General features: G+C 35.9%; 2 protein-coding genes across 3 annotated transcripts; one reads left to right on the top strand and one right to left on the bottom strand.

Moving 5' to 3' along the window:
* Positions 1-1,071: 1,071 nt before the first annotated feature.
* Positions 1,072-9,888, top strand: LOC132598992 (uncharacterized). 2 transcript variants are annotated; one of them, XM_060312187.1, is made up of 10 exons: positions 1,072-1,431; positions 5,031-5,098; positions 6,207-6,232; positions 7,372-7,462; positions 7,786-7,881; positions 8,354-8,464; positions 8,577-8,635; positions 8,726-8,848; positions 9,414-9,485; positions 9,565-9,888. In XM_060312187.1, the coding sequence occupies exons 1-10, from the start codon at positions 1,345-1,347 to the stop codon at positions 9,627-9,629; spliced, it is 798 nt and encodes a 265-aa protein (XP_060168170.1). In that variant the 5' UTR covers positions 1,072-1,344; the 3' UTR covers positions 9,630-9,888. The 2 variants fall into 2 exon arrangements, with proteins under 2 accessions (XP_060168170.1, XP_060168171.1); XM_060312188.1 differs by having other exon boundaries at positions 1,080-1,431; positions 8,354-8,422.
* A 180-nt stretch (positions 9,889-10,068) lies between these two features.
* LOC132644673 (probable cinnamyl alcohol dehydrogenase 1) lies at positions 10,069-18,917 on the bottom strand. The gene is made up of 3 exons (XM_060361272.1): positions 18,841-18,917; positions 11,112-11,264; positions 10,069-10,300 (listed from the first exon to the last, which is right to left on the bottom strand). Exons 1-3 carry the CDS (start codon positions 18,915-18,917, stop codon positions 10,069-10,071), a joined length of 462 nt encoding a protein of 153 aa, XP_060217255.1.
* Between the last annotated feature and the right edge of the window lie 4,632 nt (positions 18,918-23,549).

Raw genomic sequence — 23,549 nt, 5'->3', positions numbered from 1 at the left:
TTCTTTGATCGGAATTTCTTTATATGTATTTTAGATATTTTAAGTTGTTAATTATTATGATTTATATTACTTTTTACGTAGTTTTTAAAAATATATAAATTTTATTTCAAAAAAAAAAATAATCTATGTTCGAATTTTCGATCAATGCTTAAAAAATTAAATCTCAAAATGGGCAATTCGCAGGATTGCCCTTCCTTTGGGATGGTCTTTAGTTTTTTCCCCTCAAAATGTTGGTCTTTAATTTTTGCCCTTCACTTTGCAATCCTGAGCTTCGCGTAAAAATCACGAGGTTTTGGATTCAAATCCCCGCTAATTAAAAAAAAAAATCGTAAAGCAAGGCTTGGGTCAAGTGTATGCCGAACCCGACATACAGTTCTTAAGGAATTACTAAAGTTATGCTGGACCCAGCATAACTATAAGTTTCGCCTTATAAGGCAAAGTTTATGCCTTAAGGAAAAGTTCCGCCTTAAGGGCGTACTTTTAGTTATGCATCAACTAAAAATCTGCCCTATAAGGCATAACTAAAAGTATGCCCCATAAGGCGGAACTTTTCCTTAAAGCATAACTAAAAGTTTGCCTCATAAAGCAAAATATATGTCTTAAGGAAAAGATATGCCTTATGGGGCATACTTTTAGTTATGCCTTAACTAAAAGTTTGTCTATAAAGCATAAGTATGCCGGATCCGGCATAATTTTTGTTATTTTTTAACAAGTGTATGCCGGATCCGGCATACACGCGACCCAAGCCTTGTCTTGCGATTTTTTTTTTAAATTTATATCTGAGTAGGGGTTCGAACCCAGTATCTCAGGTATAAGGCCATTTTTCTAGTTAAGGGTAAAACTTAAAGACCATAAATATGAGAGACAATATTTAAAGACTACCCCAAAAGAAGGGCAATCTGCGCGATTTTTTGTCTCAAAATTGCAACGGTACCTCATAAATTAGGCCAGAGGGAATAGCAAAAGTTGGGCAAGTTCACATGGACAGATCTTTAATTTTTTTTTTCCCTTCAAATTGACAGATCTTTATTTTTTTGTCTTTCAAAATTACTTTGAAAATTAAAGACCAGCACAAAAAAGGGACAAAAGTGCAAAAGTTGGGTTGTCGGGCCTTCAATAGGACTTGGTGTTGGGCCGGGTCATTCACCCGGACCCATCAGCGATTTCACCTGCAATTACCAGAAACAGAGCGGAAAAGAACACAGAGAGAAAGAGGAGGAAGCCAGCGAAGTAGAGTGTCAAACCAGAAACAGAGCTGTAAAATCAAGAGATTCATCTGATCCAATCGAATCAACCAAAAAAAAAAAAAACGACACAGAAAATTTTCGAAGGAAAAAGATAAAGATGTTGCCTACAACTTCGAAAGGTCGAACGAGCTCTAATGTCCGACCCAATTCAGTATTGCCTCAGTACCTTCGCAAAATTATCAAGGTTCTTTTCTCTTATTCTTTCATTTCAATTGTGCCCATCGACACTTAGTTTGTCTGATCTTGTACAGATCAGATCTCGATCCTTGTATTCTTTTTGTTTCAATTACTAGCCTTTCTGCTACTTCTCTCTATAATTAATTCTCTGTTAATGGATTATCATTCTGTTTGATCACGAATTTGGGTCACTCTTTTTGTGCCTTGAATTCATTTCCACTATATTTAGGTGTTATCTGCAATACATTTATCACACTAGTGGAATAAAAACCCATGTATTAGAATTTAGAATGGTATTCTTGCTGAGGAACTAGGGTGTATGTTTCATGTTTTATATGCAATAAACAGGCAACAAGTGGTTCCGAATGAATGACCTCGAGGAGGCCCCGGCGCAGCACCTTTCTCGTTCCAAGGATCTATGAAAGTCCCACTACGAATTCCTATCCCATTAACGAAGTACCCAATTTATATGAGGGTGTTTGAATGGGCATAGAGTTTTGAGAAATAAAGGAAGATTTTTGAAGCTTGTGGTCTAAAATAAATCATGGGTATTTGAGTGGCTATAAATCATTTCATTAAGGGTGAAATATGAATTTTAAAGTTATATTGTTGCTAAATATAGAAAGCTGTCATTCTTTTTGGAACTGACTAAAAATGAAAGAGTGTTGGGATGGAGGGAGTAATTAGTTATATTTGTGCTTTTGCGTGCACAATGGCCTAAAATGTAGGAATAGGTAGAATTCCACTCTCATCTAGGGAAGGGGTGCCTAAAATAGTGTGAGTTTTTTTTTTTTTTTTGTTGGATCAAGTAAAGGTATTTTCATTTATAAACATGGCCACAAAAACAGACCGTATACAAGGGGTATACCAAAAGGTAAAGAATCTACAAAATATGATTCTCTACAAAATCCACCCGTTCTTCTATACAACTAGGAATTTTATGGGTGCACCAAAAGAAAATAAGAGAACGGAGGCTACTCCTCAACTGACTAAAACTCGACTATACCCCGTCGAAGGCTCTCCTATTTGTCTCTCTCCAAACCACCCACATCAATGCAAGAGGAACCACATTCCATGCCTTACGTCTTCTCGTCCTCCTCCCGCTCCTCCGACAAAACATCAAATATTTCACAGTTCTTGGCATAGGCCAAGAATTTCCGAACCACCGAAGCATATCCCACCATAACCTCATGGTAAAATCACAATGTAGAAGAAGATCATTCACATCCTCGCCCCTCTCCTTGCACATGTAACACCAGCTGACACAAATAACCTTCCGCTTCCTAAGGTTTTTTGCCATCAAGATCACCCCTCTAGCAGCTAGCCAAGAGAAAAAACGCACCTTCCCAGGCACCTGTGGTATCCATATTGCATCACATGAAAATGCATCCTCCTCCCTAACCAAAAGTTTCTCATAGAAAGATTTAACAGAGAAAAGTCCATTATTCCCCAAACCCCACCACAAAGCATCAGGGTTATCAACTGGATTGACTTGCCTATGTAGAAGGGCACACGACTCATACGTTAATATGCTCCTTGGGTGGTCACGTTTTCTGCATTCTTGAGCTTGCATTATGAGGCTTCCCAATTCCATACCAACATTTTTCCATACATGCCACAACAGGACTCTTTTCCATTTCTGGCCTGATTAATCATCAATACAATATCCTTATAGTCTTTCAGGATCTCCACCTTGTCTCTTACACTACTTCCGGCTTTTCTTTGCGCGTTGAGTTTGTTTCATAATTAATAAATGGAGCTACAAAAAAAAAACCTTTTTTCCTGGATCAATCATTCCTTTGCATGACCCTTAAATCTGCCATTGTGTGTGCAGTGTCACTACTTCCATTGTTAATCTGTTAGTATTAGATTGACATTATTAGGGGTACCCAGAAAACAGTGGGGGACACCTAGCATTACCGCACCAAAATTTGGAAGGTATATCAAGATTGGAGACAAGGCACTGTATTCGGTTAGCTTTCCACAAATCTATCCGGATTTTTCTAGCACTATTTGATTATTAAGTTTCAACTATCCTGTGATTACTAGGAATTAATAAAGTCTAGATGAGGTCAAGAAAGATGCAAGAAAAGTTAAACGTGAAGGTTTGCTGATTCAGGGACAATCCAAGTTGAGAAAGTTTCCTTGGTGGTGGTCGAGTCGCCCAGGTCAAACATGCCAGATTGGTTGACAAACCCAAGGCCAAAGCTAAGGGTGACACTTTAGCTGGAATGGATAGCTCCTGAGGTTTTAGAAAATAATGCATACAAAAAGAATTCTACCCATAACACCTATGTCAGCTTTTGGAGATCTTACCCCTTGGTTTTTGCACTAGACGTGGCTAGCTCATATTGTAGGTTGAGGAAAGATCACATTTGATCCAGGGTTTCCATCCCATTAACAACCTAACAACCTACTTGGATTGTTATTTCCGTTTCATAATATTTCGTTTTATACAATATTGTGTTGTTGAAGCAATGTTTGGTTGGATTTTATTGTTTGTTGTTGTTTAATAATATTTTTCGTGTTTGGTCTAATTTTTCAATTAAAAAAAAAAATATTGTACTTTACAATAACTTATATGTTTATGACAATACCATTAACTATTGTAAATATTGGATTTACCATCTGTTCAAAACTAAAAAAAGAAAGAAAAAAAATACATATGAGATAGTAAAGCAGCTAAAAGGGGGAATACATGACTGGCAAGGAGGAGTAGAACTAATGAGGAAGAGTTGTTAGAATATAATATACTAGACAATTCATCAAAAAAAGAAAGGATGATTACTGACAAGTAACTGGTGAAAAAGGTAGAGAAGGAGAACCTATAAAGTGGCAATAAGGAGTACTATTGATAAAAAGGTGGGGCTAAAATATGATGAAGGAAAAATAGAGCAAAGGTGGAGTTAAAAAAAAAAAAAAAAAAAAAAAGAAAAAATTAAGGGCAAAATGATATTATTAAGTAATAGTAGCTGGCCTGGACACCACAGTTTAAATTAAAAAACAGATGATATTATTATGTAATAGTAAGGGCAAAATCAGAAAGAGAAGTACGTAATAATTCCACAACATCAAATTAGTTATTACATAAAATGGGTCTTTTATTTGTTACGTAAAAATGGATTGAACACTGCAATGCAATAAATTGTAAGTAACAAACATTGTATTTAAAATAGCAATACAATAAAATACAATATGAATACATAATCTAAACTGCTTGTTAGTGTGGTGGAGATTGTTCAAGTCAGACTGTTGCCTGAGCCCTCTTCTTAAACAGTCTCATTGTTCTTGATTATACCAAATAGAAATCTATGTAGTAATAGTAACACAGCCAGTTTCAGTTTGCCATCCAATTTAGATTGATTAGTTTGCAAATGTTAGAACCTCGCCCGCAGTGTAACTCCCATCATGAACTCCATATTGTTTGATAAGTGTTCCTTGATTATATGTTTGCAAATTGTAGCGAAGCAATGTGCTTTTTGTTGAGAAAGGTAACAGCACTGGAGCAGTGTGCTTGTTTTGTTAATTTCTGTTTAACTCATTTGTTCAAAAAGGGTTTTCATTCCGGTAACCTTACTGTTTCCTCTCCTCCTTTAATGTGTGCAGTGGCAACAGATGGACGTCGAATATACCTTTTGGCAAATGCTTCATCTATGCACCTCCCCTAAAGTAGTGTAAGTATTTTGTGTATCAAGTGCCATGATCCTTTTAAATTTAGTACTACCGCTAATATTTCATAGAATATGCTGGTGTTAATGAACTTGCGATTATCTTGTGTTTTATTAAGTAGTTTTAGATTATACAGTCTAGTGATCATCTTTTCTGGGTACTGTTTAACAAGATGTGATACTGATTTGAGGATTGATGAATGACCATTCATCTTACTGTGAACCATATCAATTTGTTGCTGATCCAAACATACTCATGTATGGATATCCATTGCATGAGATAAGTTATCTTTTAATGCCAAAACTTGAAATTAAAAGATTAAAATATCGAAAGACTTGATGGATTATCCAAGTAAAAAGAAAATGAAAGGGAAAAAAAAAAAGAGGAACTGTAGGAGTTTTTGATAACAAAAAAAAAAAAAAGAAGCACCAAACGCCCACTGTGGGGTCAAAAAGAAACTGTAGGAGTTATGTTGCACAGAACATTGTGCTCGTCTGTTGTGAAGGTTCTTGCAATGATCTCAAATGGAAAGAGAGAGAGAGAGATGCTAATAAGGGCAAATGATGTGATATGTGACATTTGAAAGATTTTTTTGGAGTGGTAAGAATAGGTGAAGCAAAAGGAGGGGTCAGAAGTAGGTATGATTCTGCTTGTATAAGTGCAAGTATGAGGAACTTTTGCTGTTTAAACAAGGAGTTATAGATAGTAAGCTTACTTCTATTGAAGGTTTTAGGTGCCTGTTTGTGATTTTTTTCATTAAGATATTTTGCTAGTGCGTCATTTTAAATATTGGTAGCTTAAGTTACACTAATTGAGAGTCCATTTCTTCGTTGTCATTCAACCGGTCAAACTCCAAGCTATAAAGCAGTTGGCCTTTATTTTCTTTTCTTCGAGGAATTAAGTATTGGGATGAGGAAAAAAGAATCTACACAACAAAATGTGAGAGCGTTGGTGCATGTTTCACATCTTTGTCTAATTTTCACCTTTGAATTTGGTGTTGATATGCCATAATATAGGCAGATATCAGCTCATTATACAATGATGCTCAATTTTAATTCTGAATTACTGATGTTGAATTTGCATTTTGTTTGCGGTATTGGACAATTGATTCAGATATCAGCACACAAAGTACCACAAGCGTAAGTTTCCTTCTTCTCTTCCTTTATTCTTTCGTTCATCTAGTGCAATTTGATTCTTTTGTATTGAAATTGTATTTGTGAATTGTTCCAGTACTGCTCATTCCTCATGGTTTCTTATTCACTTTTTATATGATACTTCATCCATCCCAATTCATATGATACTTTTTATGGTGGGACTTTATTAGAAATGATACTTTTTTATATCATTCCCTTAATGATATTGTTGTATACAGCTTATATAAAGAAATTAATATTTATACAACTTTCTCAAGTCTTAAGAATTCAAATTCATTTAACTGGTCAAGTATTTATCTGATGTGATGCTTTCTCATTATACTAACTTTTGAGCTAGTACTATTAATATTTTTTTGATAAGCAAGTGAGACTTGTATTGATAAATTGCAGAAAGATGATGCATAAGATTGTTGTCAGGGGCCTTACAAAACTTCAGCCTCTAGCTGTTCTAATCTGTTAGGTAGCTAGGAATTCTAATAAACTATCAACATCATATCCCTTTTGTAGCTTGTGGCTAGTACTATTAATATTTACTTCTATTACTCTTTGTTTGTTACATAACTCGAACTAATATCCAATGCTTCGTGCTCGAATCACATAAAATGGGACAAAGGGTGTACTATAACTGTAATACTTCCTCAGTGTTAAAGCTCTAATACTTTCCTCTGTATTGGTGTTACTATGACATCTACAACCATATATTTGAGAAACTCCAACATAAAAATCGCGCTATGCTCTTTTCTAAATCCTTGGGCTGGTCAAAGGGACCATTTAAATTAGGATGGTGAGAGTTAGGTGTAGGAAAAAACCTCTAATCTGGTGCACATGGTTTAAACTTTGTCTTTTGACGTCTTTGAAGCAAAAGTTGATGAGTGTTAAAAAGAAATCGAATTTTCAACTTTGATTACAGTTCCACCAAGGTTGGATCTATTGATTTGTTAAGTATAAAGGTTCTCATTTTTATGTTTTGCAACTTGACATTAGCGCACAAGTCTGGGTGGCTTGAATATCATCATTTGGTGTTGTTGATCTCCTCATAAATCTGGTTGCAAAGTAGTTTTGTTACTGGAGTTCTACTGTTCATCTAAAGTTGGCTTCTTGTTATTTTCTTTTATCTCTTTTAGAAACAAAGAACCAGTGGGCACGTGATGATCCTGCGTTTATTGTTATATGCACTCTTCTGTTGGTGGTTGCTACTCTAGCATACTGTGCAGCGTACGTTTCCTTTACTCTGCTACTCATTTTGGTCTAAGATCACAGATTGGTAAACTCAACTACTTTCCTTGAGATTGTAAAACTTTGCCTTATCAAGGGAATATTTTATGATGTCATACATTGAATGAAGTTAATTATGGTATAGAGAAGCCCAACATTACAGTTTTCTTATACTAATATCATCCATATGTGCCAATGCTGAGGTCACAAGTTTTATAATGTAAATGCGCTCCAGTTAGATATTGACTTCTTTGTATTCTTATTTGCTTATGTTCTTTTTGATGCTGAATCATGTTGCAATCTGCATCTTTCATTTGTTTCAGGTATGATCATAGTGCAGGACATGCTGTTTTTGTAGTTATCTCAGTATTGCTTTTTCATTTTATACTCACTGGAGCTACTTTGGCAACATGTTGCTGGTAAGTGCTAGTATCGTTTGAATATTCGATGCAACCTCATCATGGTTCCCTTTCTGTTTAACTTAGATTAATCTTGAAATGATTTTTTACAATTTTCTATCATTTTTGGTGGAATGATGGACCAATAGACTTTCGATCCGTGCCTCAGTTAGTTGGTGAAGCTTGCAATCAGATCTCTCTGTGGGAACTATAGAAAGGAGTCAGAAATTTCTCTTATTCCAAACAGTGGAATTCTTACGGTTCAGTTCAGTAGGTGATCAACTTCATTAAGAGAATATATAGGGGGTCACCTGATCATCACTACAACCACATACTAATTGTGCTATCTCTAGCTGTGCTTTACCAAAATAGAAATTCATAGGGTGGCAAGCAAAAAAGAAAGGAAAAGTTGTTTGACTTTCTTTATTGTTGGTTTAAATTTTGGGGCCAGTCTTGTGGATTGCTTGGCATTATGCTTTCATTGTCCTTGCAGGTTCCTAACCAACAACTACCTTCGAGAGGAAGCTCCAAGCAGCCATGCCGTGGAACAGCGGGTAGAATGGCAAGTTCAGAACCTCTCCATAACAAACTCTTCATATACTCAGTCTGCTTCTTTCTCCTCATTCAGAATTCTGAAACTCTGCATCTAGGGTTAATGAAATTTCATTTTCATTTATGCACTTCCTTACTTACACACTTTCTTGTCTCTCATGAAGGTTGTATGCGTTTGATGTCCACTGCAACTCTTTCTTCCCTATGTTTGTTTTGCTTTACGGTAAGTGAAGTGTTAAGATGAAACGTGCTGTTCGCGCTGCTACTGATTTTTTTTTTTAAATAAAGACTGATGGCTTTCTTTTTGTGGCAGTCATACATTATTTTCTCTCCCCTGTTTTGGTAGCTCATGGTTTCATTCCTGTTTTGCTGTCAAATTTGCTCTTCATGGTCGGAGCTGCCTATTATCATTACCTCAACTTTCTAGGTTATGATGGTAAGATAAATTCCATAGTCTAAGAATAATTGCCCTTCTAAATTTCGTGAAAATTCAACATGAGGTGATTTTTGTGTATTCTAGTCTTAACTCTTAAGGGGGCATTTCCGCAGGTGTTCACTAAAAGCATTTAAGATTTATTCGTGCTGAAATGACAGCATATATCTTCCCGGTTACTCCCTCTGCAGAGATTTCCTTTGGCTAAAAATTGTTTACCTGTGTACACAAATATACTGATGAATTTTCTTGCTTCAGTATTGGTGTGTTCAAATTCAAATCATTTCTGGTCTGAGATGTCCAAATTAACTAAGTGATTAATTGTGACTGATGGCCAGTGCTGTATGAGTTTTTCTTCCCCAAGGTATAGCGTTCCTAGAATAAATAGAGGTCAAATGTTAGTTGGAATCAACCTGTTTCATTAGGTACTCTGACCCAGATTGTAAACATGGTTTTAAAACTCTTGTGAAACTTCTAGTGTTATTCTGACTTAATGCATGATCGTCTTTGGTGCTTTCCGTTTATGTTAACTAGTTGATATGGATAGTGACTTATTCACCCCATGCAGTATTGCCCTTTTTGGAGAAGACAACATTCTTCCTGTATCCAATTGGCATTGTTATCGTCCTTTCACCCATCTGTAAGTATTTATATTAATTCATGATTGTGTCGCGTTCATATTGGTCAGTGCGGTGACAAATTTTGTTTCTTGCTTATAGTTATTTTGATTGGCTTCAATCCATCAAGACACTTCATGAATATCTACTTCAGCAGAGTGTTATGAACTCAAGCTAACACTGGATGAGGACATGTTAGGATGAAAGATGCCTTCAGACAGGTCGTGAATAGGTCATTATTGAAATCATTTGCAGAGGCTTTAATTGTTAATGTGATTGGGGAACGTTTGTTTAGTATCTCTGGGTAGGTAATTTTGATGTTACGAATGAGAAATATATCTGACGGGAGCCTTATTTGTATGTCAGCTATAGAACTTCACCCGATGAGTTCATTTAATGTAAAGATTTTATTTCTGATTTGTTGAATCATAGAGTTGACTGTAGCATTTCTGATATAGAAAAACTATTCTATGGACACAAAAAAAATGAGTAATTCGCGGGGGTTTATCTTCCTCTAGTAAATAGTGGAGGCTAAAACCTTCGCGAATTACAACTTTCAACCTCCGCAAAGTACCCAATATTTTGTAGTGGCCGTAGGGGGTAGGCTTACTTTTGCTCAACCACCATGAAATTAGCAAAACCACCCTGGGTGGGCTTGCCATCAGTGTAGGCATCATTGTAGTTCCATATTTTCTTGCCACAGTATTGCTCTATGTCTTGCTTGCAAGGCCTGCACTTCTTGCAACTTCCAACTAGCAATCCAACTCCAACTGTGTCCCCCACTTTGAATTTTGTCACCTCTGGCCCTACCTGCACCACTTCACCAACAACTTCATTTCTACATCAATTTTCACCACCCCCGCAAAATAAAAAGTTACAAAGGGATAAGGATCAAAGTAAAGAATGAGAAAAAGACGTTATTGTCACCAACAACTTTACTTTGGCATCTAGGCCAAGTAAAAATCATTTACATAAATGATTAACTTATATATTTTCAGTATTTAGGTGAGATCAGTATATAAAAGTTAAACTCCGTAGGTATATATTATGGGGTATGCCACATCTCTTGATTAATAAAAAAACACTTCAAGATTCGATCATAAGAAATTCTGATTTAAGAGAGGTTGATTTATAAAAGTTCGGTGATGCCTCAACGGCTCAACCGATAGTTAAGCTTCGTTTTGCATCAGTTTTCAAGCTAGTACCCCTGTCAACATGTCATCTCGCTTAATTCCCAAGAGAGAGAGAGAGAGAGATGCAATTTTTCATTATGTATTTTTTTAAAATCGAAAATGAGCCATTGATCCATGAAAACAATGTCGGCTTTGTTGCGGTTAGCATTTGTGTGATGAAAGGAGAAAAAAAAAGGACAAGATATTTGGAATAGTCAATCAAATCCTAACATTTTGTTGACTTATTTAGTGGCTAAGATACGAATATCAATTTCTATATATAGTATCAGATTGACTTCTAAATTTCATGAAAATTCAACATGAGGTGATTTTTGTGTATTCTAGTCTTAACTCTTAAGGGAGCATTTCCGCAGGCGTTCACTAAAAGCATTTAAGATTTATTCGTGCTGAAATGACAACATATATCTTCCTGGTTACTCTCTCTGCAGAGATTTCCTTTGGCTAAAAATTGTTTACCTGTGTACACAAATATACTGATGAATTTCTTGCTTCATTATTGGTGTGTTCAAATTCAAATCATTTCTGGTCTGAGATGTCCAGTTAACTAAGTGATTAATTGTGACTGATGGCCAGTGCTGTATGAGTTTTCTTCCCCAAGGTATAGCGTTCCTAGAATAAATAGAGGTCAAATGTTAGTTGGAATTAATCTGTTTCATTAGGTACTCTGACCTAGATTGTAAATATGGTTTTAAAACACTCTTGTGAAACTTCTAGTGTTATTCTGACTTGATGCACGACCGTCTGCTGGTCCTTTCCGTTTATGTTAACTAGTCGATATGGATAGTGACTTCTTCCCCCCTATGCAGTATTGCCCTTTTTGGAGAAGACAACATTCTTCCTGTATCCAATTGGCATTGTTATCGTCCTTTCACCCATCTGTAAGCATTTATATTAATTCATGATTGTGTCGTGTTCATATTGGTCAGTAAGGTGACAAATTTTGTTTCTTGCTTATAGTTATTTTGATTGGCTTCAATCCATCAAGACACTTCATGAATATCTACTTCAGCAGTGTGTTATGAACTCAAGCTAACACTGGATGAGGACATGTTAGGATGAAAGATGCCTTCAGACAGGTCGTGAATAGGTCATTATTGAAATCATTTGCAGAGGCTTTAATTGGTAATGTGATCATGTTGGGGTTTCTTTCCTGACAGATAGTGAGCATTGTGTATGAACAGCAGAAAGCCCAGTTCACCATGAGATAAAGATACCTCAATAATTAAGGTGTTGGAGCTAGTTGATAAAAATATAATTAAATAGTTAGTGCTTTTTGTCTCTGTCAGGTTTGAACCCGGGTATTCCGTGTTTTTACTTAACTCGCTGACTTCTGGGTCACACCAGTTGATGCTTATGGTTTGTCCATTCTTTCTTAAATCAAGGCTTATGAAAATTTCCGTACATCATTGGCAAAAAAGTAGTCTGTCATTGGAAAATAAGTGGTCCCTGGACCTAGAGCCCGTTTGGATTGGCTTATAAGTTGTTTATAAGTTGATTTTAGTTTTTTTGAGCGTTTGGTTGGCCAGTTTAAAATCATTTTGTGCATAAAATAAGCCAAAAAAATAATTGGGTCCGTTTGACTTAGCTTATCTAAAGTAGCTTATAAGTTGAAAACAGCTTATAAGCCAAAAAAAAATAAGTTAGCCTACCTCAATTTTTTTTGTTTTTTTGGGTTTAAGCTGCTTATTTTAAGCCCATCCAAACAGGCTCCTAGTACTACGAAAAAAATATTTTGCCTAGTGTATTCCGATAAATGTACACCAAAATACCCCTAAATAAGTGGGGTTGATCGCTCCGCCGGTACCGGATTAATCATCCAATTAATTAGTTAAGCTTCTTGACTTTAACAAAGTAAAATATTTATTTCTGAACATAAATTAATTGTCGTAATTAAGCCGTAAATGACTTTAAACTTTCAACTTGAAGTAAGTACTAAATTAAACGCTTATTTTGAATATATTTAATACTTCAAATTATATGTAAAATACCGATAATATATTTATTAGCATATTTTGCCGAATGGAATAGAAAAAAATCACCAAAATGATTGAGAAAATATTTTTGACCTATACGAATACGTATTTCACTCTATTTGGAATTCAAGAAACTTGACCTTTTAATTTTAAAATATGGAGGGCAAACAGTGTCAACAGGCACAGGAGCGGGTAACTCATTTGGATTTTTTATTTAGTTGGGTCGGGTTTAAATAGAATGGGTTTAAAAATAAAATCGGGTTATTTTGGAGATTTCCGTTAGACCGGGGGTATATTTGAAAACTTTAATGATGGGAGAGGTGTTTTTTACGAGTCCGGAACCAAAATGACTCCAAAAAAGTGCTTTTGAACCAAAATACCCGCAAAAAATGCTTACAAAATTGCCTTTCGCACAGTAAATTACTGCACCTTAAGGGTACCTTTTTTTCTTTTTTTTCTTTTTTCTTTTGGTTAACCCCTCTTTTATTACACTTTTTTACGTACTATAGCCGCATATTGATTATGCCTTGAGACTTCGGAACTTCAATATTTTATATAGAATCCTACTTATTTTTATGTGATTAATAAAGTGGGCTCAATAGATCAAGGATACGCAAAAGTTCGGATTGTCATTTTAGTGGTTGAAAAGTGCTCGAACTCCATTTTTGTTTGAAGGCTTGGTGTCATTAGCTTTAAGTGTACTATGAAAATACTTAAACTTGTTCATTAATAATAAACCGAAAGTAGTAAAAATACAATCATCAAAAAAAGAAAATAGAAAAATTGTATTCATCAATTCATTCCCTTGAGTTGATGAAAAATTAAACATACTAATATTCTTCAAAATAAGAACATCATCATAAATTAAATTTAAAACTCAAATCACAATATTCTTAATCATCATCAGAATAGAAGTCCTCAATATCGTCCTCAGAAAAATATTGGCGGTTTCTTAAGACACATCTTTTTTCAATGGATGTTAGTTCTCTACTGGTTGATGATGCTTGTTCTTGGGCCAACTTTAGCATGTAAAATCTACATCGTCTTTCGAGCATTCTATTGTTTTCTTTTCTAATCCTTTGTACGGCAAGCTCGCAAGTTTCTGGACCTACTCGAGGCATGGTAATGGAGTACCTTGTTGGGATTGGAGCGTTGAGATTTTTCAAGTCACGAACAAGACGTTCTGATTCGGCAAGCCGACGTGACCTTTCTCGGCGTAAACCGCAATAATATTCTTGCGGATCTGAATATTTCACACTGCAGAAATCATCATTACGCTCTATAAGAAGGTAAGAATTTAGTTCGTCTAGTTTGAAATCATTGGTATCACTCGAAAAACTGCTATGATTTGAACTCTCACCATCACTGCTATTTGGTTCTTTGGGAAGGAGTAAAGACCAAGCTGAGTTTCTACTACTCGACATTGAATACGTTGTAGTCTAATAACAAAAGAAAGTGCTACTTATATAGCTGCAAACCCCCATGTACCCCTAGTTTGGGGGGGGGGGGGGGAGAGGGGGTCTTTATGACCCTACCTACTTACTTTATACAAAAAAATATTAATCTTTATAGGACATCTCACAGTCCAAATCCCACTTGGATCTAAATCTTGTGCTACAATGTACACTATATTCTACCTGAAGGTAACATATTTGCATCCGATTGTTCTCTTCGCAAAAACGTTTAAGGGAAAAATCAAACTCTTGTGGAGTTCCACGAGGCATTGACATAGCACGTTTTTTTGGGCCTTTAAGCCCTACTGACGCTAACTTTTTCTCCAGTGCTGCAGCCTCCCTAACGCGACAATTCCACTCCTCTGTTATTATATTGTTGTAATGTTGGTTATATCTCTCATTCGGGTTGTTCGAGTATTCAAAATCTTCACGCAATTCCCATGTCCTACCCATTACGTCGAATATATCTCATAGAGAGAATGATATAACACGACTAATATCTCTAAATTGGTCAAAAAATGACATAATAACTCAATTTTGTGTGTTATTCGCCAAATTACGTTATATAACACTTGCTTCATGAAGCCCAAAGTTTGATTCGAATTATGACATTTTTCTGTATGAAAGATGAGGGTGACAATATAATGCAGTGATATAGCACAGTAAAATGTTGCGTTATTTTGACATAACACAGTAATTTACTGCGTTATATAACTATAACGCATGCGTTATTCTGCCAGCCACTGACATAACGCGGTTAATTCATGCGTTATGCAACACTCCGTACTTAATTTGATATGACGTAACACTACAAGACACACTAATTGTATGCATGCATTGGTTGAATATTCAAACTTCAAATCTTATTAATACAGATTTCGAATGAGAGAAAAAATTCTACGTTTCATCCAATTTCAAATCTACGTTTCTCCTCCTAAATTAGTCAAAAAATGGAAGATGTTCCAATAATTAGAGTTTCTTTATTCTGGGACGGACAAATTATATTCGAGGAAAATAATTTACGCTATGATTCTCCCCCAAATACCATGTTAAGTTTCCACTTGACTTAAAATTCTCAAAACTACTCCAAGCCTTGTATAATAGACTACAAGTTAGTAGGAGTGATTTTGATTTAAATATAATTGGAAAATATTCAATGTCATTTACGCCGCAAGGTGTAACTAGTTATGGACAGTGGTACATTCAAGACGATGGTTCTTTGAAGGATTATTTGAAGGCGCCTTATGATTATAGGGAATGCATAACTTTAAACGTTCTTGAAATGTACATAGAGAAGATCCCCATTAACCGACTTGAATTCATGGCTAGGGCTCCTCGGGAAGCCCGAAATAGACCTCGTCGGGAAGCCCCGTCTAGAATTCAGGCCGAAGTCACTCAAGCGCAACCTACTTATGAACACAATTACCCTGACATGAGTACTTATGAAGGCATTTTGACCAGCCAAATGCCTCTAGATAGTTTAAGTCGGCAATTTGATGGGCAGTGGTAAATATTCATTTTTTACATTATTATTATTATTATTATTATTATTATTATTATTATTATTATTATTATTATTATTATTATTATTATTATTATTATTATTATTATTATTATTATTATTATTATTATTATGTCTAGTGGCACTTGAATGCTACTAATGATATTGATTATAGGGGTTATACACCTGATATGGATCATATCGGATAGTCCTTTCAATAGGGATGAATGAATCAGGTTGGAATATCCTCAGCCTATCCAACTACTCAAAACGATGGTCCTTCCTCAAGTTTTGGTGCAGTTGATTACTATCGGTACATCTATTTTTTTTTAACATCAATAGTATTATTTGACATGTAGTAATTAAAATATTCTACTTTCTCTTATGTAGGGAGAATGTGGTGGTTGCACCAAATTATAGGCAAAGATTTGCTATGGATGGTCTGGATTATTCGAATTATATAGTGACATCATCGAGTGATAGTGAGGAAATACCTAATACGGAGGAATGTGATGATGAAGAAAGTGAGGATGAGGTTGAGGTTGCCACTAATCTTCAATATCAAGTAGAACTATTGCAAGACATGATGAACAGTCCGGCACACCAGGTTCGACCCCGGTGTCGCCCCAACAACCATTTTAACAGCAAGAGTCGACCCCGGTTCAGTGGCATTATGATGAGATCCCCTATCTTGATCATCTTAAAGATCACCCAGATGCCTTTGTCTTTACTAGGGATGATGATCATATTCGGCGAAGTTTGTGGAAAGAGCCAGTGGATCTTTTAAAACAAAAGGCTCGTATTGAAAAAGGCATGATTTTCAACTCGAAAAAATCATTGCAAAGGGCTATTAAGATTTATTGCATCCAGGGGATGAGGGAGTTCAAAGTTGATGATTCCACAAGAAAGGTTGCGAATGGATGCTCCGTGGTAAGGAAACTGTTGAAAAGATGTGGACTATTTCAAAGTTCTACACAAAGTACACTTGCGATATGGGTGACCTATAGATGATCATTTCAAACTAGATACCAATATGATTGCTCGTGTGTTAGTTGACGACATTGGAAATAACCCAAGGTATCCCCTTCGCCTAATTTTATTTTATTTTTGATGTTAATACGATGTTCCTCGTTGCGATATGCTGATATTTCAACTCATTCAGGTTCCCTATTAAAGATTGTATTACAGACGTCTAGAAAGTATATAACAAAACCATTAGTAGGTGGAAGGCGTATCTTGGGCGTAGGCGTGCACATAAGATAGTCTACGACAATTGGGAGGGCTCTTTCAAGAAGTTGCCGAGATACATGGCAGCTCTACAACACTTCAATCCTGGTACTGTTATTGAATGAAAGCTCAAATCGAAGCCTGGTGTGCCCTGTAATATTTTTGAGTTTGTGTTTTGGGCATTCAAACCATGAATTGATGGTTTTACTCATTATCGGCCTGTAATATCAATAGATGGAACACATGCGTACCACGTATACGACATAAAACTGCTAATTGCAGTGGGAATGGATGCAAATGGAGTTGTATTCCCTATAGCTTTTGCAATTGCAGCTAATGAGAGCATTAGTATGTGGGGTATGTTTTTGGACTACTTGAGGCAACACGTTATTAAGGATCACATGGGAATATGTGTGATCTCAGACATAAATGCTGGCATATTGCACAATATGTTTAATTTGCAGGGGTGGCAGCCGCCCTTTGCCTACCATTGTTATTGTTTAAGGCATTTGAAAGCAAACTTCCAAAAGGCATATCGAAGCCCAGCACTTTGCAATTGGATGTGGGCGGCTGCAACAGAGCATCAGGAGAAGAAGTTTCACTTGTATATGGAGATTAATATGCGGGCGAATAAGGAAGCCTTCCACTGATTAAATGCAATTGATAAATACAAATGGACATTACACCAGGATGAAGGTAGGCGATGGGGTATGCTGACAACAAACATCTCTGAGTCATTCAATGGCTTGTTGAAATCTGCACGAGGACTACCCGTCACCGCAATGTTGAGAATGACTTTTAAGCAGGTTGTGGAGCGATTCGTCAATAGATCAAAAGAGGCCAAATCACTTGCGGCAGAAGGTCTAAGATGGATGCTAAAACCGTTAAAACTGTTCGAGTACCACAAATTTAAGCCTAGGCAACACGATCGGACAGAGTACAACTTTGCAGAGCGCATTAAACTCACAACAAGTGTGACCAAGGTAAAAGACGTAACGCCCAATCAATTTGTGAGATTCCAAGAACATGCATGTTGACACCCAATTTTGTCCCGTCTCTCTGCCAAAATACCTATTTTTAAGCTTCTAATATTTTGAAAAAAATAAAAAAAAATACATTCTGGTTACTATAATTATTAGCCTCTTATCAATACCGACATTTTATTATTCTATTATAATAATAATAATTATTATTATTATTATTATCATTATTACTATTATTATTATTATTATTATTATTATTATTTATTAATATTATTATAATTCACAATTCTTATCATTTCGGCATTTTACCAGCTTACGCATTTATCTTTGCATAAATAAATAATAGTATTTATTTAGTGCGGATTTTCAAAGAAAAGTAACATATATTATTACACGGCTATTATAACACCATATGATTTTATTACCCGAGTCTAGTAATCACATATTTTTTGGTATTAAGTAATATTTTGTCACCCTCGGTATGTTCATTAATTAAAATGGGTCTCTTATTCAAATTTAGAAGTCAAACTGTTTCTTGCACTCAGTCCGTGTTTTGACTTACCGGGCTCCAAATCAAAGTCCGATTAACCCCTAATATTTTTTTGGACTAGTCCATATCTCTTATCTCAATTTTTAGAATAACCTGTGTTTTAATTTATTAGCCTATTCTTCTAATACCCGGTCTAAAAGTTGACCCAGTCCATAAATGGACCGGGTCTGACCCGTTTCGCACCAAATAAGGGAAACCCTTTTAGGGTTTCCCCTCATTTCCGCCGCTCGTCACCTTCTCCACCCTCCTCCTCTCTTCTCCTCTCCATCTCCGCCCCTTCTCCACCATCCTCTCCTCCTCGTCGCCACCCGTCCTCACCGCCGCTTCACCTCCTCCGCCTCCTCTGCTCCACCTCCTTCACGCCTCCACCTCCTCCACCACTCAGCCTTGTCCCCCACTCTGCTCCTTCATCGTCATCGTCGCCTCACATCTCTGCTCCCCACGTTACTCTCCACTTCATCACCGACACCTCTGACACACCCCACGCCGCACCATACCTGTCTCCACCATCATCATCCCCACTCGCTTCTGACACCCCACCTTCTCCTGTCCCCCCACGCTTCTGCCACTCCATTTCGCCCTGCTCCCACGCTCATCTCTCTTCTAGGTAAAAACGAAAACCCTAACAAATCAGCTATAAATGGTCATTTCTGTTGACGGAAAGAGGGGGGAATTTTTTGGAGGTTCAGGAAATTACCTTCAAGAAACAGAGAAAAATTCGAACTAAGTAGGAGTCGCAACAAATCCCTTAAAAGTTATATCCTTTAACCGCCCATAACCCCCATAAAATTCGAGTTCGATTAATAGTTTTTATCTGGTTTTGTTATCAAGTCAAAAGATCGAATCAATTTTGTTGTCGTTTATCTTGGTATTATTGTGAATCCGAGCATCGCAAGTTCGAATTCGATAGTGTTCGAAGTAGATCAAAGATTCGAGGTCTCACTTCGCTGCACCCGAAGAAGGTAATACACCTTCCATTAGTTAAATTTTAGCAAAATGTTTTGAGTGTTTAGACTACTTATGTGATTCGTTTGGTCAGTCACGATTTAGTTCATGTTGTGTTTGTGGCATTATGCACGATTAAGCTTAAGTTAATCCTGTTTCTAACACTGTAGTCGATCAGCTCTATGCTCTGCCTCAGTTCGGGTTAATCATGTGCTAGCTGGGTCTGTATTGATTATTTAGTCTTCATTTTATTGGTCCTATGCATTAATTTCTAGTTTGTCAATTAGGTGCATGTGTTTACTTTTAGTGGTTCTGCAGTGTTTCAGTTTATTGTCTTATCTTGAATCAGTCATACGTATTCAGTTTTAAAGCAGTTTAAGTATAGCTTGTGTGTTCAAAAAATGCTTGTTCGCAGATCAGTTCAGTAGCTGTTGGGATGTGTCATACAGGTCCAACTTTGGTTGTTTATGCATCAGTTAACCTGGGGTTTTGTTTGACTATATCTCTATATGATATCACATGTTGTAGTTTATGATTATTCCTTATATAAATTTAGCAGAAATCCTGTTGGATACAAGCATAGATACTTATTTAGATATCTTAGTAGTTCAGGATAACATTGAATGTTGTTTCAGTCCGATTTCCCTATGTGATTCATGAATGCATTAGTGCTAGTTTAGGCCATCCACAAGGAATCTGTACAACTGTTTAATCTATCCTTATATATCTGGTGTCCTCATTAAGTGATGATTTGAATTAGAACTGGCCTCGTATGTCGTTGTTGTCCAAATGCAGTCATGTCACCTGTTTTTTCTGGATGGTTAACTTGTGTGTGATGTCTAAGAATGTCTACTCACCCTTTTTTATTGATGTATGAGATGCTATCATATGTTTGAGATGTTTTACATGAACACTTTGGTTCTGAATTTCTGTTCATCTTAAAGGTTGTGTTGGCTTAATTCTAAACACATTAAATAAGACCATATTTAATGACATCACTGGTATCCTTCTGTGTTTACCAATGCCTGTGATTTGAGTACTTGTCCTTGTCTAAATTAAACAGTGGTCTTATATGCTTATATCCTATCAGTGCTAGTTTGTAGTTTGCCTTCTGCAAAATCAGTGTCCCTCATGCCTGTTCCTGCTCTATATTATGCCAAATGCTTCCAACATATAAATGTCTTTGTTAAAAAGTCAGTAGCCTTCTCTACGTTGTGGTGAAATTGTGACCAGCATGATCCCTTCAGTATGTTGTATTCCCTGCGTGTGTTTAATATATTCCAAGTTTTACCCCTTTTGCATCCTGTTTCGTTTGACATGGTAAACCTTCTTCCTTAATTATTTTGTTTGTTTAAATTGACGTTTGTGCTGTTCGTGTTATGTGTTTAATCCTGTGTTAGTAATAAGCTTGATTGGGAATATTATGCTATTTCATCAGAACTATAGAAGTAGGCTTGATTAAGATCAGATTGTGACTTTGCTTAGTTGTAATTATAGTTTGGCTGAAACATTAATGGCTTGTCAAGAAAGTTACTCAGTTCTGTCCAGGTTTTCTTACATATCAATTCGCGTTGGTTTGTTTGGAAACTATTGATGTATTAATCAGGGGCAGTCCATTGTGTTAATTATAAGTCATTGAGTTTGCTCATAAATTGTTATGGTTAGTAAAGTCTGAAACCAGATCTGTGGAGCATGTTTGGGTTTGCTGTTGCTTGATATTTTGTCGTGATCCTTATATTGCAACCATGTTCGATTAGTTATGCATATGTATGTATGAAATATACATTCATTAGGCGCGGTATATACGTGATCTGTTTTGAGTTATATTTTTGCATGTCTAACCTCATTCGTTGATTATATACTAATCCTTTTCTTTCGTTTTATGCATGAATATCGTATACGAGTCGCTCGTACTCGTCATCCTTTGCATTCGGTGTTGGGCCAAGGCCCAACAAAATCTTCTTCTCGAATCACCCCCGTCAACCATAGTCCGCAGCATCGGGTTCGCCGAATCTAGCTAGGCCGAAGCCCAATAACAGGGAGCAGCGGCAGTCCTTCAAACGTGGGCTGAGCCCATTAAATTTTATTTCAGCCCCCTATTTTGTCTTTTTTATACATTTAATTTGTATTATTTGACTAACCCCTTTACTTTGTTTTATTTTTCTTAATTTATACAAATCTCAATGAATTAGTAGATTTGGTTTTAGTAAGGGTAGTCAATCTAAGTAAAACTAATAATTAGTTCCATAAGTCTCATTTTCTTCTTTTCACATTAAAATTATTTATAGAATCTATAATATTTACTTCTAGAATAATCGATAATATAAATTAATATTTTTTTAGTTAAAGGAATCCTGTTTTATTGTCTTAATTTCAAAGCATCATTAATATGCAAACATAAATTCAAACACTTTTCAAGTAATTCTTCAAGTTTTGAGTCAATTATGCATATTCTCAATTAAGCATAGTTGATAAAGATAATAAAATGGATAAAGGTAATCTATTAGCTACTTTGTATTCTTATTCGTATTTCTAAAACTCAAAGTTAACTAATACCTCTTAGTTCGTTTAAGTATTTATTAAAACATTGCATAAATTCGCATCTTCTTCTACTTATATGTAAGTTATCATATTTTGTAAACTTCATTTTATTATGATATTTCCTTTAAGCCTATTAGAAACTATTATAAATTTTATTTCAAAAAATAGCATTTTAAGATTTCCTTTTATACAAAGTATTAGTCTTATCTTAATAGCCTTTTTATTTAAAGCCTTAGCAATATGTATAAGTCTCATTTTAAGCAGTTCATATTTTCCTTTTGAAACATTAGCATCATCACAAGTTCATTTCTTAAGATTTAAATACTATATCTTTAACTTCGATTAATTAACCTAAGTTTGGCCGGATAACCGTAGTTAACGGATTCTAAAGGATGCCTAACACCTTCCCTTTAGGATAATATAGAGCCCTTACCTAGAATCACACTGGTTAGCAGACCATTAACGGAGGTTTAGTTTTAACTTTACCTTAGTTAATATTTAGGTGTCCTAATTCACCATTAAATTAATTAGGTGGCGACTCCTTGAAACAAATAAACAGGAATCACCAATACGTCATACTCCCTAAATCAACCCGGTTAAAATGGGGTGTGACAGCTTGGCGACTCTGCTGGGGAATTTAGGCTCTTAACCATAACAACTTAGGTTAATAAATCATTTGTTGGATGCTTTGTTTATTTTGCTTTATTTTGTCTATATTGTTGCTTTATATGCTTTTAAGTATTTTTTATTCCTTATATGTATTTTCTGTGTAATATGTTATTACTGCTTTCCTTAAACTGGCATTCCGTTCATATTTCCTCCACTTTTGGAAAATTCACACTATCACACGTACACGCGAGGTGTGCTTAGCGCACCCGCAAATTTCTTCATAGAATCCAAATTTTAAGGGAGTTGGCGCATGCGCGGGGGTGCCCGAATAACGGGGACCGCGTAGCCTTCTCACTCGAGCAGTCCGCTCGGGAACCTTGTGTCTAGCAAACCCATTCTTAGTCTACTTAGGGTAGAGCGAAGCCAAAACCTTGTAAGAACATGCATCATTTTAAACCTAGGAGGCTTAATACCCTTGGTGTATTAAGTTCATTAGTCAACCTTACCAAATGTCTAAAAGAGTCCATGACTCTAAGTGACACTACTCACTATCTATGTGCATTATTTGAAGGACAAATATGTGGAATATGTAGACCTAGTACTCTATAGATAAATATTTCAAGAAAAACTGACCTTTTGTTGCAGGTTGACGTGGAGCATCTAAAATTAATGTCGGAGGTTGAAGACAATTAAAAGAAATTAGTGGAGATAAAGCGTTAGATATCCTTTAAATTGTATTATTAAACTGGCATGTAATAAATTTTATTTTCTTGTAAATTAGTTGTAAGAAGAGTTATGGAATGATACATAAAAGACATGTTTGTCCTTCAATGTTCGTTAGGCCTACCTCTGGCATAAAGAGGTCCCTTGCATTATAAAACGCGATGTATTATGTGCAATAATGTGTTTATATGCAATAATATTATCCTTACCGTATACTGACTCATTTTCCTTTTCTTTTTCTTGTTTTTATCTTTTTTCTTTTTAAACTTATTTTCAAAACAAAAAAGGTTGACTTGTGCTAAAAGGGAACTGGCGGAGCATCCATATTTCACACGGTCTAAAGCCAAGAAATCAGATTCTGACTCATCACTAATCACCTGGTTAACTA

Source organism: Lycium barbarum, chromosome 6 (genome assembly GCF_019175385.1).
Source record: "Lycium barbarum isolate Lr01 chromosome 6, ASM1917538v2, whole genome shotgun sequence".
In the NCBI taxonomy this organism is placed as follows: Eukaryota; Viridiplantae; Streptophyta; class Magnoliopsida; order Solanales; family Solanaceae; genus Lycium; species Lycium barbarum.
Note: the sequence above shows the minus strand (reverse complement) of the source record. Positions and strands in the feature narration are given on the sequence as shown.